This window comes from Somniosus microcephalus, unplaced genomic scaffold (assembly GCF_052327205.1).
Source record: "Somniosus microcephalus isolate GS21.2 unplaced genomic scaffold, FLI_Smic_1.0 unresolved_chr7, whole genome shotgun sequence".
Lineage (NCBI taxonomy): Eukaryota > Metazoa > Chordata > Chondrichthyes > Squaliformes > Somniosidae > Somniosus > Somniosus microcephalus.
In genome coordinates, this window is record NW_028225185.1 from 14,374,981 (window position 1) to 14,393,850 (window position 18,870).

The window sequence follows — 18,870 nt, forward strand, 5'->3', positions numbered from 1 at the left end:
AGTTAGAGGAACGCAGAGTTCCATGAGGGTCTTCTCAGTGTTTAATTGGAGGAAACGTCAGCGAATCCAGGACTGGACATCAGACAAGCGCTCTACCAAGAGGCGGTGGAGGGGTCGGGAGAGGTGGTGGCGAGGTAGAGCTGGGTGTCGTCGGCGTACATGTGGAGCCCGACATTGTATTTTCGGATGATGTCGCCCTAGGGGCAGCATGTAGGTGAGAAATAGGAGGGGGCCAAGGATAGACTCTTTGGGGGGGGGGGGGGGGGAGGTGGGGGAACTCGAGGCAATGGTGCGGGAGCAGGAAGAGAAGCCATTGCAGGAGATTCTCTGCCTAGGCAAGCGTGGAACCAGGCAAGGGCAGCTGGACAACATAGGAGGAGTTGGAGCAGGATGGTGCAGTCAACTATGTCACAGCGTTGGGACAGCACAGAAAGGCTCTTTACACCATGGTGGCATTGACATTATGTCAACGTCAACAGCAGCACTGTCAGCTGTGGCTCAGTGGGTAACGCTCTGTCTGTCTCTCTCTCCTCTGAGTCAGAAGGTCGTGGGTTCAAGTCCCACTCCAGAGACTTGAGCACAGAAATCTAGGTTGACACTCGCATTGCAGTGCCAAGGGAGCACCACACTGTCGGAGGGGCGGTACTGAGGGAGCGTCGCACTGTCGGAGGGGCGGTACTGAGGGAGCGCCGCACTGTCGGAGGGGCGGTGCCGAGGGAGCGCCGCACTGTCGGAGGGGCGGTACTGAGGGAGCTCTGCACTGTCGGAGGGGCAGTACTGAGGGAGCGCCGCACTGTCGGAGGTGCCGTCTTTCGGATGAGACGTTAAACCGAGGCCCTGTCTGCCCTCTCGGGTGGATGTAAAAGATCCCACGGCCACTATTGGAAGAAGAGCAGGGGGAGTTCTCCCCGGTGTCCCGGGGCCAATATTTATCCCTCAACCAACATCACTAAAAACAGATGATCTGGTCATTATCACATTGCTGTTTGTGGGAGCTTGCTGTGCGCAAATTGGCTGCTGCGTTTCCCACATTACAACAGTGACCGCAGTTCAAAAAAAGTACTTCATTGGCTGTGAAGCGCTTTGGGACGTCCGGTGATCGTGAAAGGCGTTGTAGAAATGTGAGTCTTTCTTGTTTTACGCCACAGCCGGTCTCACGCGCCTGAACAATCGCGGACGTCGAAGGAAACACAGCCCGATCAGTATCTACTCCCACACTGGAGGGAACGCACAGGATGACGTGAAACCCAGTTCGTCAGCCCAGCCCCTCCCGTCGCGCCGCACTGCCCGAACCCCCGCTGCCCGAAACCCCCCCCCGCGGTTTGGCGTCGGCATCCTTTACCTGTGAGCAGCTCAATCCAGTTCTGGACGGTCTCGGTAGGCTCAGTGGCTTTGATGTGCTTCAGGGCTTCATCCAGGAGGACGTCGCCGGTCGGGGCCTCAGACTTGAAGAGAACCTGGAACAACAAGAGGTCGGGAGCGGGGTGGGGGGGCGGAGGAGGGAATCACTTTCATCCGCGATCTATTCACCGTAAAAGTCCGAGTGGACAGCTCGGTTGGCGGGCGCGCTCCCGGCTTGGCGCTGAAGCGCGCGGTTGCGACTGGGCCACCCAGTTCCCACTGAGGTAGCTGATTCCCAAGCCAGGGCTGGAGTTGGCCTCAGTACCCCGCTTGAGGAAGTGGGGGGGGTGGAAATTATCCAGGCCTCTCACCCCCACCCCCCCCGCGATTCCTGCTGGGAGGGCGCCCCAGGTGAAGACAGGCATCGTAACTAGCGCTAATGGCCGGGTAACCAGACCACACTCCTTGCCTGGGATCACCTAATGCAGATGATCGCCGTGGCTCGTGTTCCTTATTTCTGCCCAGTGACCACCCTCCCGCCCCCTCACAAAATGGGGACATCAGGAGCGGGCTCCGCTGTGATGCACTCCACAGCTGAACAGCCAGATACCACTCACGAGGCTCCAGCGTGAAGACTAACCGAGGCTTCTGCGACAGCACCGCCCAAACCCGTGACCTCTTCCACCTAGAAGGACAAGGGCAGCAGGCGCATGGGAACACCACCACCTCCCAAGTTCCCCTCCGAGTCACACATCATCCTGACTTGGAAATATATCAGCCGTTCCTTCATCGTCGCTGGGTCAAAATCCTGGAACTCCCTCCCTAACAGCACTGTGGGAGCACCTTCACCACACGGACTGCAGCGGTTCAAGGCGGCGGCTCACCACCACCTTCTCAAGGGTGACTAGGGGATGGGCAATAAATGCCGGCCTTGCCAGCGACGCCCACATCACAGAAATCAATAAATTAAAAACAATTGTGAACCATCAGTCAACAAAGTCAACTGGAATCTGCCCCTCCTGCTCAGTCATACAGAGTCAAGGAAACGTTGGGTTGTAATTTCTTGAGAGCTGTCAGCTCCAGGCCCTGCCTGGCCTGTCAGAAGCAGCTGATCGCCACTTAACCCTGACAGGACCTTCGTTTATATCGCAGGCCCGGATCGTACGAGAGTCGGCAACTGCGCTCGCGACTCCCTCGGTAAACTTCAGCTCATCCCAAACTCTGCTGCCCACCGCCTCCCCGGGTCCGAACTCTCGCCGAGTCCCGTTCACCCATCACCCTCCCCTGCGCTCGCTGACTTACATTGGCTCCCAGTCCGGCGGCAACACGATTTTAAAATTCACATCCTTGTTTTCAAATCCCTCCATGGCCCTCGCCCCCCTCCCTATCTCTGTCACCTCCTCCAGCCCCACAACCCTCCGAGATCTCTGCGCTCCTCCAATTCTGCCCTCTTGAGCATCCCCCGATTTCCATCGCTCCACCATTGGCGGCCGTGCCTTCAGCCGCCTGGGCCCCCGAGCTCTGGAATTCCCTCCCTAAACCTCTCCGCCTCTCTCTCCTCCTTTAAGACGCTCCTTAAAACCGACCTCTTTGACCAAGCTTTTGGTCACCTGGCCGAATACTTGTTTTAATTCGTTCCTGGGTTGTGGGCGTCGCTGGCAAGGCTGGCATTTATTGGCCATCCCTAATACCCCTTGAGAAGGTGGTGGTGAGCCGCCGCCTTGAACCGCTGCAGTCCGTGTGGTGAAGGTGCTCCCACAGTGCTGTTAGGGAGGGAGTTCCAGGATTTTGACCCAGCGACGATGAAGGATCGGCCGATATATTTCTAAGTCAGGATAGTGTGCGACTTGGGAGGGGAACTTGAAGGTTTGCGTTGAGCCCTTCCCTCCCCTGCTAACACCCCCCCCCAACTCAGCCCTCACGCCGGGTCTCCCACCCCCACGTTCAGAGGCCGCCCTGCGTACCCCGGCCGCACCCCGCCCGCAGAGACCCACCTTCCGATTGAGCAGGCTCTTCCGGCGCATGGTGGCCGGCTCCAGCTGTATCCGGCCCCTCAGTGCCAGCTCCACCAGGATGCACCCTCGCAGCCCTGCAGAGATGCAGTCATTCCAGAACGAGGTGTAGCCCTACGAGGGAGTTCACAGAGAGAGAACGGAATCAGTCGCAGAAACCAGCACACACAGACAGGAGAAAAAAAGAGAAGCGAGAGTGAAGGTGGTGCTGGGTCACTTTATAGAATCTCACAGCACGGAAGGAGGCCATTCGGCCCACCGTGCCTGTGCCGGCTCTTTGAACGAGCTCTCCAATTAGTCCCACTCCCCCCTCGCTCTTTCCCCACAGCCCTGTGAATTTTTCCCCGTCAAGCATTTATCCAATTCCCCTTTTGAAAGTCACTATTGAATCTGCTTCCACCGCCCTTTCAGGCTGCGCGTTCCAGATCACAACTCATTTGAGATAATGCACTTGCAGAGAGGATTGCAAAACACTTTCACCATGCTTCAGGCAAAAGATGATAAACACAGAAGCATTTATAAAGCACCTTTCATGTCACGACATCTCCAACGTACTTTGCATACAATTGATGTGGCAGCCATGGCTCAGCGGGTAGCACTGACTCTCCCCTCCGAGTCAGGAGGTCGTGGGTTCGAGTCCCACTCCAGAGACTTGAGCACGGAAATCTAGGCCGACACTCCCACTGCCAGTACTGAGGGAGCGCCGCACTGTCGGAGGGGCGGTACCGAGGGATCGCCGCACTGTCGGAGGGGCGGTACCGAGGGATCGCCGCACTGTCGGAGGGGCGGTACCGAGGGATCGCCGCACTGTCGGAGGGGCGGTACCGAGGGATCGCCGCACTGTCGGAGGGGCGGTACCGAGGGATCGCCGCACTGTCGGAGGGGCGGTACCGAGGGATCGCCGCACTGTCGGAGGGGCGGTACCGAGGGATCGCCGCACTGTCGGAGGGGCGGTACCGAGGGATCGCCGCACTGTCGGAGGGGCGGTACCGAGGGATCGCCGCACTGTCGGAGGGGCGGTACCGAGGGATCGCCGCACTGTCGGAGGGGCGGTACCGAGGGATCGCCGCACTGTCGGAGGGGCGGTACCGAGGGATCGCCGCACTGTCGGAGGGGCGGTACCGAGGGATCGCCGCACTGTCGGAGGGGCGGTAGCGAGGGAGCGCCGCACTGTCGGAGGGGCGGTAGCGAGGGAGCGCCGCACTGTCGGAGGGGCGGTAGCGAGGGAGCGCCGCACTGTCGGAGGGGGCGGTACCGAGGGAGCGCCGCACTGTCGGAGGGGCGGTACCGAGGGAGCGCCGCACTGTCGGAGGGGCGGTACCGAGGGAGCGCCGCACTGTCGGAGGGGCGGTACCGAGGGAGCGCCGCACTGTCGGAGGGGCGGTACCGAGGGAGCGCCGCACTGTCGGAGGGGCGGTACCGAGGGAGCGCCGCACTGTCGGAGGGGCGGTACCGAGGGAGCGCCGCACTGTCGGAGGGGCGGTACCGAGGGAGCGCCGCACTGTCGGAGGGGGCGGTACCGAGGGAGCGCCGCACTGTCGGAGGGGCGGTACCGAGGGAGCGCCGCACTGTCGGAGGGGCGGTACCGAGGGAGCGCCGCACTGTCGGAGGGGCGGTAGCGAGGGAGCGCCGCACTGTCGGAGGGGCGGTACCGAGGGAGCGCCGCACTGTCGGAGGGGGCGGTAGCGAGGGAGCGCCGCACTGTCGGAGGGGCGGTAGCGAGGGAGCGCCGCACTGTCGGAGGGGCGGTACCGAGGGAGCGCCGCACTGTCGGAGGGGCGGTACCGAGGGAGCGCCGCACTGTCGGAGGGGCGGTAGCGAGGGAGCGCCGCACTGTCGGAGGGGCGGTAGCGAGGGAGCGCCGCACTGTCGGAGGGGCGGGTAGCGAGGGAGCGCCGCACTGTCGGAGGGGCGGTAGCGAGGGAGCGCCGCACTGTCGGAGGGGCGGTAGCGAGGGAGCGCCGCACTGTCGGAGGGGCGGTAGCGAGGGAGCGCCGCACTGTCGGAGGGGCGGTAGCGAGGGAGCGCCGCACTGTCGGAGGGGCGGTAGCGAGGGAGCGCCGCACTGTCGGAGGGGCGGTAGCGCCACACTGTCGGAGGGGCGGTACCGAGGGAGCGCCGCACTGTACAGGGCCTTGGTGAGACCACACCTTGAGTATTGTGTGCAGTTTTGGTCGCCTTATCTGAGGAAGGATGTTCTTGCCATGGAGGGAGTGCAGCGAAGATTCACCAGACTGATACCTGTGATGGCAGGAATGACGTATGAGGGGAGATTGAGTCGATTGGGCTTATACTCGCTGGAGTTCAGAAGAATGAGAGGGGATCTCATTGAAACTTATAAAATTCTAACAGGACTGGACGGACTAGATGCAGGAAGGATGTTCCCGATGGCCGGGGAGTCCAGAACCAGGGGTCACAGTCTAAGGATAAGGGGTCGGCCATTTAGGACTGAGATGAGGAGGAATTTCTTCACCCAGAGAGTGGTGAACCTGTGGAATTCTCTGTCCTACAGGGCTGTGGCGGCTCAGTCGTTGAGTATATCCGAGATCGATTGATTTTTGGGACTCTAGGATAGGGCGGGAAAGTGGAGTTGAGGTCAAAGATCAGCCATGATCTTACTGAATGGCGGAGCAGGCTCGAGGGGCCGAATGGCCAACTCCTGCTCCGAATACTTATGTTCTTATGAATGACTAATTAATGCATTTCTGGTAGCGTTGGTTGAGGGACGCATGTTGGCCAGGACTCCGGGGAGAAGTCCCCCGCTCTTCTTCCAAATCGCGCCATGGCATCTTGCACACCAATGCAAACAGGCAGATGGGGCCTCAGTTTAATGTCTCAGCCAAGAGGCCTCCGACGGTGCGGCGCTCCCTCGGAGCGGCACCGAGGTGGGGCTCGAAGCAACAAACTCTGACTCAGTGGAGGAGGCGTGTTACCAACTGAACCATGCTGACACAAGCCTCGTCACTCACCCACGTACAGGGAAGTTACTGGGTATACTCCTGACCGCTGGCTACAAAGAGAAACGTCTCTGCTCAGAAAAAGACAGACTTGCATTTCTCCAGCACCTTTCACCACCTCAGGTCGTCCCAAAGCGCTTTACAACCAATGAAGTACTTTTTTTGGAGTGTAGTCACTGTTGTAATGTAGGAAACACGGCAGCCAATTTGCGCACAGCAAGCTCCCACAAACAGCAATGTGATAATGACCAGATCATCTGTTTTTTAGTGATGTTGGTTGAGGGATAAATATTGGCCCCAGGACACCAGGGAGAACTCCCCCTGCTCTTCTTCCAATAGTGGCCGTGGGATCTTTTACATCCACCTGAGGGGGCAGACGGGGCCTCAGTTTAATGTCTCATCTGAAAGACGGCACCTCCGACAGTGCGGCGCTCCCTCGGTACCGCCCCTCCGACAGTGCGGCGCTCCCTCGGTACCGCCCCTCCGACAGTGCGGCGCTCCCTCGGTACCGCCCCTCCGACAGTGCGGCGCTCCATCGGTACCGCCCCTCCGACAGTGCGGCGCTCCATCGGTACCGCCCCTCCGACAGTGCGGCGCTCCCTCAGTACCGCCCCCTCCGACAGTGCGACGCTCCCTCGGTACCGCCCCCTCCGACAGTGCGACGCTCCCTCGGTACTGCCCCTCCGACAGTGCGGCGCTCCCTCGGTACTGCCCCTCCGACAGTGCGACGCTCCCTCAGTACTGCCCCTCCGACAGTGCGGCGCTCCCTCAGTACTGGCACTGGGAGCGTCGGCCAAGGTTTTTGTACTAAAAGGTGAGCTGGATATAATTATTGGCAAGGTTAAAGCAGGTGAGGATCATAAAAGGGGATTATTTATATGAACCGAATGGACCATTTCTCGGTCTCTATATGTTACAAATCTTAACCCCGCCTCCCCTTTAAATTCCTTTGGAGTGAACTTTAAATGTGTGCTCATTAAATATTTGCTAAACGCCTACTGTGTGGGTGTGAGCCCTTTTACTGTGCTTCGCTACCCATTTAAGAGCCAAAAGCAAACAGATTTGATCAAGCCAGTTGTTGGTATTGCTGTGATGAAAGCACAGAGGTGTGCACAAAGGTCCCGCTCGTTCAGAGATCGGCGGGGCCCAGCCCACATCACAAGCAGCGAAGGGCCGCAAGCTGGTCGATGCCCTCAGTCTACTCGCTTCGACACAGCGGGTGTGGTTAACGTCACCAGTTACCACATTCTTGCAAGAATGAGAGAGGTAGCGAGAGAGCGCGAGCGAGAGGGAAAGAACCTGCATTTCTATCACACCTTTCACAACCTCAGGGCGTCCCAAGGCGCTTCACAGCCAATGAAGTACTTTTTTTGAAGTGTGGTCACTGTTGTAATGTAGGAAACGCGGCAGCTAATTTGTGCACAGCAAGCTCCCACAAACAGCAATGTGACAAATGACCAGATCATCTGTTTTTAGTGATGTTGGTTGAGGGATAAATATTGGCCCCAGGACACCGGGGAGAACTCCCCCCTGCTCTTCTTCCAATAGTGGCCGTGGGATCTTTTACATCCACCTGAGAGGGCAGACGGGGCCTCGGTTTAACGTCTCATCCGAAAGACGGCACCTCCAACAGTGCAGCGCTCCCTCAGTACCGCCCCTCCGACAGTGCGGCGCTCCCTCAGTACTGCCCCTCCGACAGTGCGGCGCACCCTCAGTACTGCCCCTCCGACAGTGCGGCGCTCCCTCAGTACCGCCCCTCCGACAGTGCGGCGCACCCTCAGTACCGCCCCTCCGACAGTGCGGCGCTCCCTCAGTACCGCCCCTCCGACACTCCCTCAGTACTGCCCCTCCGACAGTGCGGCGCACCCTCAGTGCTGACCCTCCGACAGTGCGGCGCTCCCTCAGTACTGCCCCTCCGACACTGCGGCGCTCCCTCAGTACTGCCCCTCCGACAGTGCGGCGCTCCCTCAGTACTGCCCCTCCGACAGTGCGGCGCTCCCTCAGTACTGCCCCTCCGACAGTGCGGCGCTCCCTCAGTACCGCCCCTCCGACAGTGCGGCGCTCCCTCAGTACTGCCCCTCCGACAGTGCGGCGCTCCCTCAGTACCGCCCCTCCGACAGTGCGGCGCACCCTCAGTACTGCCCCTCCGACAGTGCGGCGCTCCCTCAGTACCGCCCCTCCGACAGTGCGGCGCACCCTCAGTACTGCCCCTCCGACAGTGCGGCGCTCCCTCAGTACCGCCCCTCCGACAGTGCGGCGCTCCCTCAGTACTGCCCCTCCGACAGTGCGGCGCTCCCTCAGTACTGCCCCTCCGACAGTGCGGCGCTCCCTCAGTACTGCCCCTCCGACAGTGCGGCGCTCCCTCAGTACTGCCCCTCCGACAGTGCGGCGCTCCCTCAGTACTGCCCCTCCGACAGTGCGGCGCACCCTCAGTACCGCCCCTCCGACAGTGCGGCGCTCCCTCAGTACTGCCCCTCCGACAGTGCGGCGCTCCCTCAGTACTGCCCCTCCGACAGTGCGGCGCACCCCCAGTACTGGCCCTCAGACAGTGCGGCGCTCCCTCAGTACTGCACTGGGAATGTCGGCCTATATTATGGACTCAAGTCTCTGGAGTGGGGACTTGAACCTACAATCTTAATTAGGCTAACTGGTTTTCGGTTCCAATTGCATGTCTCATTTTATTTTGTGTGCACAATATATGGCAAACTGCTGGCCCGTATCCTAACTCGCACCAAGTCCTGTTCACCCATCGCCCTCTCCGTGCTCGCTGACCTACATTGGCTCCCGGTCCACACGGAGTGCATGAGGTGAATCGCATAGATGCACTTAAGGGGAAGCTGGATAAACACACAAGGGAGAAAGGAATAGAAGGATACGGTGATAGGGTGAGATGAAGAGGGGTGGGAGGAGGCTGGTGTGGAGCAGAAACACCGGCATGGGCCATGGTAATGCAGTAGATGTAATTTATCTAGATTTTCAGAAGGCCTTCGGTAAGGTAACCCATAATAGTGATGAACAAGGTCAGAGAATGCGGAGTCAGGGGACAACTAGCAGGATGGATTGCTGGCTGGCTTCAGGACTGAAAGCAGAGAGTGGGGGTAAAGGGTAGCTATTCACAGTGGCAGCAGGTGGGTAGTGGTGTTCCACAAGGATCACTGCGGTTCACAATTTACATTAACAATTTAGACTTTGAAATCAAAAACACAATTTCTAAATTTGCGGATGCTACCAATACGGAGGAGGACTGCAACAAGTTACAGGAGAACATTAATAAACTTGCGGAATGAGCATATAATTGGCAAATGAAGTTCAACACAGATAAATGTGAGGTATTACATTTTGGTCGGAAGAATAGGGAGGTCACTTATTACTTGGAGGGTGCGAGTCTAGGTGGGGTAGAGGAACAAAGGGATCTCCGAGTACAAATACACAAATCACTGAAAGTTGCGACACAGGTTAGCAAGACCATGAAAAAAGCAAACCGAGCACTCGGGTTTATTTCTAGAGGGATAGAATTGAAAAGTAGGGAAGTTATGCTAAACCTGTATCGAACCTTGGTTAGACCACACTTGGAGCACTGCGCACAGTTCTGGTCGCCATATTATAAAAAGGATATAGAGGCACTGGAGAGGGTGCAGAGAAGATTTACAAGGATGATACCAGAAATGCGAGGGTATACATATCAGGAAAGGATGAACAGGCTGGGTCTCTTTTCTCTTGAAAAAAGGCTGAGGGGTGACCTAATAGAGGTCTTTAAAATGATGAAAGGTTTTGATAGACTGGATACAGAGAGAATGTTTCCACTTGTGGGGAAGACCAGAACTAGAGGCCATCAATAGAAGATAGTCACCAAGAAATCCAATTGGGAATTCAGGAGAAACTTCTTTACCCAGAGAGTGGTGAGAATGTGGAACTCGCTACCACAGGGAGTGGTTGAAGCGAACAGTATAGATGCATTTAAGGGGAAGCTGAACAAGCATATGAGGGAGAAGGGAATAGAGGGTTACATTGATAGAGTTAGATGAGGAAAGACGGGAGGATGCTCGAGTGGAGCATAAACACCGGCACGGACTGGTTGGGCCGAATGGCCTGTTTCTGTGCTGTATATCCGATGTAATCTTCAGGAGGGGTTTAGGGAGGGAATTCCAGAGGTTAGAGCCTAGTTCAGCTGAAGGCACGGCCGCCAATGGTGGAGTGATGAAATGCGGGGATGCGCAAGAGGCCGGAATTGGAAGAGCGCAGAGATCAAACCCTTTCATAACTTTAAAGACCGCCATCAGGTCACCTTTCGGCCTTCTGTTCTCTAGAGAGAGAGAGACCCGGTCTCAAGTCTTTCTTGATCATTCCAGCCACTCAGTCCTGGTATCAGCCTTGTGAATCCTTTCTGCACCTTCTCCAGTGCCTTTTATTTTGCAACAAAGACCAGCACTGTGCACAGTACTAAGAACATAATAAATAGGAGCAGGAGTCGGCCATGCGGTCCCTTGAGCCTGCTCCGCCATTTAATAAGATCATGGCTGATCTTCGACCTCAACTCCACTTTCCCGCCCGATCCCTCAATTCCCCTAAAGTCCAAAAATCTATCGATCTCAGCCTTGAATATACTCAACGACTGAGCCTCCACAGCCCTCTGGGGCAGAGAATTCCAAAGATTCACCGCCCTCTGAGTGAAGAAATTCCTCCTCATCTCAGTCCTCAATGGCCGACCCCTTATCCTGAGACTGTGACCCCTGGTTCTAGACTCTCCAGCCAATCCCCCTCAAAATCTTATACGTTTCAATGAGATCACCTCTCATTCTTCTAAACTCCAGAGAGTATCGGCCCAATCTACTCAATCTCTCCTCATAGGACAATCCCCCCATCCCAGGGATTGATCTAGTGAACCTTCGTCGCACCCAACTAAGGCAAGTACTCTTATATAAAAAAAACCTCGACCATATCCGTTCTATCTCCCGCATTTCTGCCCTCACCCCTGCCCCTCCCTCCCAGAACCACGACAGGGTTCCCCTTGTCCTCACCTTTCACCCCACCAGCCTCCACATTCAACGGATCATCCTCCGCCATTTCCGCCACCTCCCAATGTGATCCCACCACCAAACGCATCTTCCCCTCACCTCCCCTTTCAGCATTCCGAAGGGACCGCTCCCTCCGCGACACCCTGGTCCACTCATCTATTACCCCTAGCACCCCTTCGCCCGGCACCGTCCCGTGCAAGCACAGGAAATGCAACACCTGCCCCTATACCTCCCCCCTTCCCACTATCCAGGGCCCCAAACACCCCTTCCAGGTGAAACAGCGATTTACTTGTACGTCTTGCAATCCAGTATACTGTATTCGTTGCTCACGATGTGGTCTCCTCTACATTGGGGAGACCAAACGCAGATTGGGCGACCGCTTTGCGGAACACCTCCGTTCAGTCCGTAAGGGTGACCCCGAGCTTCCGGTGGCCTGTCATTTTAATTCACCGCCCCATTCCCACTCGGACCTCACCGTCCGCGGCCTCTTGCATTGTTCCACGGAAACCCAGCGTAAGCTCGAGGAACAGCACCTCATCTTTCGATTAGGCACTTTACAGCCTTCAGGGCTCAACATCGAGTTCAACAATTTCAGACCCTAACCTCGGCCCCTATCATAGTTATATATATTTTTTATCCACACTTTTTGTTTGTGTTCTCTCCCACTTGGCAGCTGTCCTTCATTCCGCCGGCGCAATTCACACTTCATCTAGAGCCATCCTTTGTGTCTTAACCTGCCCCATTACCACCTCCTCCCGCCTTGAATATCTCTCAATGTCTCTTTACTTCTCCTGCCTTCCATCCTATCACAGACCTTCCCCCTTTTGTTCTCACATCCCCTCCCCCCTTTCCCAGCCCCTAAAACCTGCTTTTTAATCTGTTTCATTTCCTGCTTTTTTTCCCAGTTCTGACGAAGGGTCTTCGACCTGAAACGTTAACTCTGTTTCTCTCTCCACGGATGTTGCCCGGGCCTGCTCAGCTTTTCCCAGCGTTTACTGTTGTTATTTCAAGTACTCTTAAGTCCCTGGCTGCAAGAACTGGTGACTGGGTGTGGCCCCGAAGCCTTGTTATCGGTGGAACTGCGGAGAAACCTGACCGGCTGGTTCAGCTGGTCGGAGCAGCTGGTGACGGGAAGCAGGCGCTATCCTTTGGCGGCCTTCAGCAGCTCCTATCGTCAGCAGCTCTCGCAAAAAGGAACTCAGCCCGATTATTTAATGACATGTGGCGGAATGCAGCGGCTCAGCCCTGGCACACAGCGAGAGTCAACTCGGGCACGGAGATGCAAGACTGGTCTCCCATCGAGCACCAGCGACTTCGAGAGATTTCGGGGTGGGGGGGGGGGGGGGAATATTATAGAATCATAGAATGGTTAGAGCACAGAAGGAGGCCATTCGGCCCGTGCCAGCTCTCTGCAAGAACACTTCAGCTCGTCCCACTCCCCCGCCCTTTCCCCGTAACCCTGCAAATTGTCTTCCTTCAGGTACTTATCCAACTCCCTTTTGAAAGCCACGATCGAGTCTGCCTCCACCACCCTTTCAGGTAGCGCATTCCAGATCCTAACCACTCGCTGCGTAAAATAGTTTTCCCTCACGTCGCCTTTGGTTCTTCTGCCAATCACCTTAAATCTGTGTCCTCTGGTTCTCGACCCTTCCGCCAATGGGAACAGTTTCTCCCCATCTACTCTGTCCAGGCCCCTCATGATTTTGAACACTTCGATCAAATCTCCTCTCAACCTTCTCTGCTCCAAGGAGAACAACCCCAGCTTCTCCAGTCTATCCACGTAACTGAAGTCCCTCATCCCTGGAACCATTCTGGTCAATCTCTTCTGCACCCTCTCCAAGGCCTTCACATCCTTCCTAAAGTGCGGTGCCCAGAATTGGACACAATACTCCAGTTGAGGCCGAACCAGTGTTTTATACAGGTTCATCATAACTCCCTTGCTTTTGTGCTCTGTACCTCTATTTATGAAGCCCAGGATCCCGTAAGCTTTTTTAACTGCTTTCTCAACCTGCCCTGCCACCTTCAACATTTGTGCACATATACCCCCAGGTCTCTCTGTTCATGCACCCGCTTTAGAATTGTACCCTTCAGTTTATATTGCCTCTCCTCGTCCTCCCTACAAAATGCAGCACGTCACACTTTTCTGTGTTAAATTTCATCTGCTACATGTCCGCCCATTCCACCAGCCTGTCTCTGTCCTCTTGAAGTCTCACTATCCTCCTCACTGTTCACTACACTTCCAAGTTTTGTGTCATCTGCACATTTTGAAATTGTGCCAATTAAAAAGGTGTTTTTTTTTAAAAACAATCATCATTTTTTGCTACGTGGGTCCCCTTTGCAGCTTGGCGGTTCCCCAGAGCACCCGGATTCAGCCGTTGCTGGACAGTTTGCCACCAGGAACTAGTCATTAGAATGGCACAACAGTGGGCCGAGCAAACAACTTGCTCGATGTGCTCTGCAATTAATTCATTACCAGGTAACCAGACAGAATAAGGAAGTAGAGGGCTCTTTTGGAGTTAACCCTTTCGATGCACTTTGTAACCACATACGCATTTAGCACACTCCAAGAAACATGGCTACAGGGCCATTCAGCCCCGCCAGCCAGTTCTGCCATTTAATTAGAGCATGGCTGGCCGGCAGCTCAACCCCATTTTCCCCACATCTGCACCATATTCCTGAACACCCTTTACCGAATAACAAGCTATCCCTCTTGGTCTTGAACACTCCAACTAACCCCCAGCATCCAGTCTTTGGGGAACGATATCCCAGTGTTATACAGTGACAGGCCTGTACCCACCAGTACTGTACCCCAGTGTTATACAGTGACAGACCTGTACCCACCAGTACTGTACCCCAGTGTTATACAGTGACAGACCTGTACCCACCAGTACTGTACCCCAGTGTTATAGTGACAGACCTGTACCCACCAGTACTGTATCCCAGTTATATACAGCGATAGACCTGTACCCACCAGTACTGTACCCCAGTGTTATACAGTCACAGACCTGTACCCACCAGTACTGTACCCGTGTTATACAGTGACAGGCCTGTACCCACCAGTACTGTACCCCAGTGTTATACAGTGACAGACCTGTACCCACCAGTACTGTACCCCAGTGTTATACAGTGACAGACCTGTACCCACCAGTACTGTACCCCAGTGTTATACAGTGGCAGACCTGTACCCACCAGTACTGTACCCCAGTGTTATACAGTGACAGAACTGTACCCCAGTGTTATACAGTGACAGACCTGTACCCACCAGTACTGTACCCCAGTGTTATACAGTGGCAGACCTGTACCCACCAGTACTGTACCCCAGTGTTATACAGTGACAGACCTGTACCCCAGTGTTATACAGTGACAGACCTGTACCCACCAGTACTGTACCCCAGTGTTATACAGTGACAGACCTGTACCCACCAGTACTGTACCCCAGTGTTATACAGTGACAGACCTGTACCCACCAGCACTGTACCCCAGTGTTATACAGTGACAGACCTGTACCCACCGGTACTGTACCCCAGTGTTATACAGTGACAGGCCTGTACCCACCGGTACTGTACCCCAGTGTTATACAGTGACAGGCCTGTACCCACCAGTACTGTACCCCAGTGTTATACAGTGACAGACCTGTACCCACCAGTACTGTACCCCAGTGTTATACAGTGACAGACCTGTACCCACCAGTACTGTACCCCAGTGTTATACAGTGACAGGCCTGTACCCACCAGTACTGTACCCCAGTGTTATACAGTGACAGGCCTGTACCCACCAGTACTGTACCCCAGTGTTATACAGTGACAGGCCTGTACCCACCAGTACTGTACCCCAGTGTTATACAGTGACAGACCTGTACCCACCAGTACTGTACCCCAGTGTTATACAGTGACAGGCCTGTACCCACCAGTACTGTACCCCAGTGTTATACAGTGACAGGCCTGTACCCACCAGTACTGTACCCCAGTGTTATACAGTGACAGACCTGTACCCACCAGTACTGTACCCCAGTTATACAGTGACAGACCTGAACCAACCAGTACTGTACCCCAGTGTTATACAGTGACAGACCTGTACCCACCTGTACTGTACCCCAGTGTTATACAGTGACAGGCCTGTACCCACCAGTACTGTACCCCAGTGTTATACAGTGACAGGCCTGTACCCACCAGTACTGTACCCCAGTGTTACACAGTGACAGACCTGTACCCACCAGTACTGTACCCCAGTGTTATACAGTGACAGACCTGTACCCACCAGTACTGTACCCGTGTTATAGTGACAGACCTGTACCCACCAGTACTGTACCCCAGTGTTATACAGTGACAGACCTGATCCCACCAGTACTGTACCCCAGTGTTATACAGTGACAGACCTGTACCCACCAGTACTGTACCCCAGTGTTATACAGTGACAGACCTGTACCCACCAGTACTGTAACCCAGTGTTATACAGCGACAGGCCTGTACCCACCAGTACTGTACCCCAGTGTTATACAGCGACAGACCTGTACCCACCAGTACTGTACCCCAGTGTTATACAGTGACAGACCTGTACCCACCAGTACTGTACCCCAGAGTTATACAGTGACAGACCTGTACCCACCAGTACTGTAACCCAGTGTTATACAGCGACAGACCTGTACCCACCAGTACTGTAACCCAGTGTTATACAGCGACAGGCCTGTACCCACCAGTACTGTACCCCAGTGTTATACAGTGACAGACCTGTACCCACCAGTACTGTATCCCAGTGTTATACACTGACAGACCTGTACCCACCAGTACTGTACCCCAGTGTTATACAGCGACAGACCTGTACCCACCTGTACTGTACCCCAGTGTTATACAGTGACAGACCTGTACCCCAGTGTTATAGTGACAGACCTGTACCCACCAGTACTGTACCCCAGTGTTATACAGTGACAGACCTGTACCCACCAGCACTGTACCCCAGTGTTATACAGCGACAGACCTGTACCCACCAGCACTGTACCCCAGTGTTATACAGTGACAGACCTGTACCCACCAGTACTGTACCCCAGTGTTATACAGCGACAGACCTGTACCCACCAGTACTGTACCGCAGTGTTATACAGTGACAGACCTGTACCCACCAGTACTGTACCCCAGTGTTACACAGTGACAGACCTGTACCCACCAGTACTGTACCCCAGTGTTATACAGTGACAGACCTGTACCCAACAGCACTGTACCCCAGTGTTATACAGCGACAGACCTGATCCCACCAGTACTGTACCCCAGTGTTACACAGTGACAGACCTGTACCCACCAGTACTGTACCCCAGTGTTATACAGTGACAGACCTGTACCCACCAGCACTGTACCCCAGTGTTATACAGCGACAGACCTGTACCCACCAGTACTGTACCCGTGTTATAGTGACAGACCTGTACCCACCAGCACTGACAGACCTGTACCCACCAGTACTGTACCCCAGTGTTATACAGTGACAGACCTGTACCCACCAGCACTGTACCCCAGTGTTATACAGCGACAGACCTGTACCCACCAGTACTGTACCCGTGTTATAGTAACAGACCTGTACCCACCAGTACTGTACCCTAGTGTTATACAGTGACAGACCTGTACCCACCAGTACTGTACCCCAGTGTTATACAGTGACAGACCTGTACCCACCAGTACTGTACCCGTGTTATACAGAGACAGACCTGTACCCACCAGTAGTGTAGTCCAGTGTTATACAGTGACAGACCTGTACCCACCAGTACTGTACCCGTGTTATACAGAGACAGACCTGTACCCACCAGTAGTGTACTCCAGTGTTATACAGTGACAGACCTGTACCCACCAGTACTGTACCCGTGTTATACAGAGACAGACCTGTACCCACCAGTAGTGTACCCTAGTGTTATACAGTGACAGACCTGTACCCACCAGTACTGTATCCCAGTGTTATACAGTGACAGACCTGTACCCACCAGTACTGTACCCGTGTTATACAGAGACAGACCTGTACCCACCAGTACTGTACCCTAGTGTTATACAGTGACAGACCTGTACCCACCAGTATTGTACCCCAGTGTTAGTGACAGACCTGTACCCACCAGTACTGTACCCCAGTGTTATACAGTGACAGACCTGTACCCACCAGTACTGTACCCCAGTGTTATACAGTGACAGACCTGAACCCACCAGTACTGTACCCCAGTGTTGTACAGCAACAGACCTGTACCCACCAGTACTGTACCCCAGTGTTATACAGTGACAGACCTGTACCCACCAGTACTGTACCCCAGTGTTATACAGCAACAGACCTGTACCCACCAGTACTGTACCCGAGTGTTATACAGTGACAGACCTGTACCCACCAGTACTGTACCCGTGTTATACAGTGACAGACCTGTACCCACCAGTACTGTACCCCAGTGTTATACAGCAACAGACCTGTACCCACCAGTACTGTACCCCAGTGTTATACAGCAACAGACCTGTACCCACCAGTACTGTACCCCAGTGTTATACAGTGACAGGCCTGTACCCACCAGTACTGTACCCGTGTTATACAGCACCAATGACCAGTTAATTATTTTTAGTGATGTTGGTTGTGGGATAAATATTGGCCCAGGACACCGGGGAGAACTCCCCCTGCTCTTCTTCCAATAGTGGCCGTGGGATCTTTTACGTCCACCTGAGAGGGCAGACGGGACCTCGGTTTAATGTCTCATCCGAAAGATGGCACCTCCGGCAATGCGGCACTGGACTGCGGTCTCGATTCAGGAGCTCTCAAGTCCTGGAGCGGGACTTGAACCCCCGACCTTCAGACTCAAGGAGGCGAGAGCATTACCTGCTGAGCCAAGGAGACTCTCAGCGAATTCTGGGCGCTTTTCATAAGTAAACAGCACGCCTGCAATCGAGGTCAAACCTTTCTTTTTTTTTTTCTTTCCTTGAAATTTAAGCCTCGTTCAGAACTTGGCCCCCCTCGAAGGGTATGGGGCGGTTTTGGAAAACACAGCCTGGGAACCGGGCCAGACAGTTGCCACGGCAACCGAGGGTAGGGCCAACTCGCTGGGTAAGCAGAAGCGGATAGTTAAAGCAGTGTGTGTACACCTTCCTGGGGAGAATTACAGGCATACCTACGGCCAGGAGAGGCCGAGAAGGCATCTGCTTACAGGAAGCAGGTGGTTCCAGCTTCTCAGTGGCGTTTGCCCCCCGCCATGTTTAAGAGGGTAACGTTTATTTGCCCCAATGCGGCCTGCTCGGGGGCCTCTGTTGCTCGAACGGTATAAAACACGAGTGAGGCCACAGCTCGAGCACGGCGTGCAGTTCTGCTCGCCACATTGCAGGGAAAAGGTGGTCGCACTGGAGAGGGTACAGAGGAGATTTACCAGGATGTTGCTCCCCAGGACGGGAGAATTTTAGCGATGAGGAAAGATTGGAGAGGCTGGGGTTGTTTTCTTTGGAACAGAGGAGGCGGAGAGGAGATTTAATTGAGGTGCATAAAATTATGAGGGGGCCTGGATAGAGCGGATAGGAAGGACTTATTTCCCTTAACAGAGGGGTC

The 18,870-nt window shown here is 55.0% G+C and overlaps 1 protein-coding gene across 2 annotated transcripts in view; it reads right to left on the reverse strand.

The window, feature by feature from the left end:
• The window catches only part of LOC147086560 (Golgi phosphoprotein 3-like), a 46,194-nt gene that overhangs the window by 18,155 nt on the left and 9,169 nt on the right, over nucleotides 1-18,870 (reverse strand). For both annotated transcript variants that reach the window (XM_085978680.1, XM_085978681.1), the window contains exons 2-3: nucleotides 3,336-3,467; nucleotides 1,343-1,457 (exon numbers count right to left, since the gene is read on the reverse strand). In XM_085978680.1, the coding sequence (XP_085834806.1) occupies nucleotides 1,343-1,457; nucleotides 3,336-3,467 (247 nt within the window). The remainder of the gene's footprint in view (nucleotides 1-1,342; nucleotides 1,458-3,335; nucleotides 3,468-18,870) is intronic.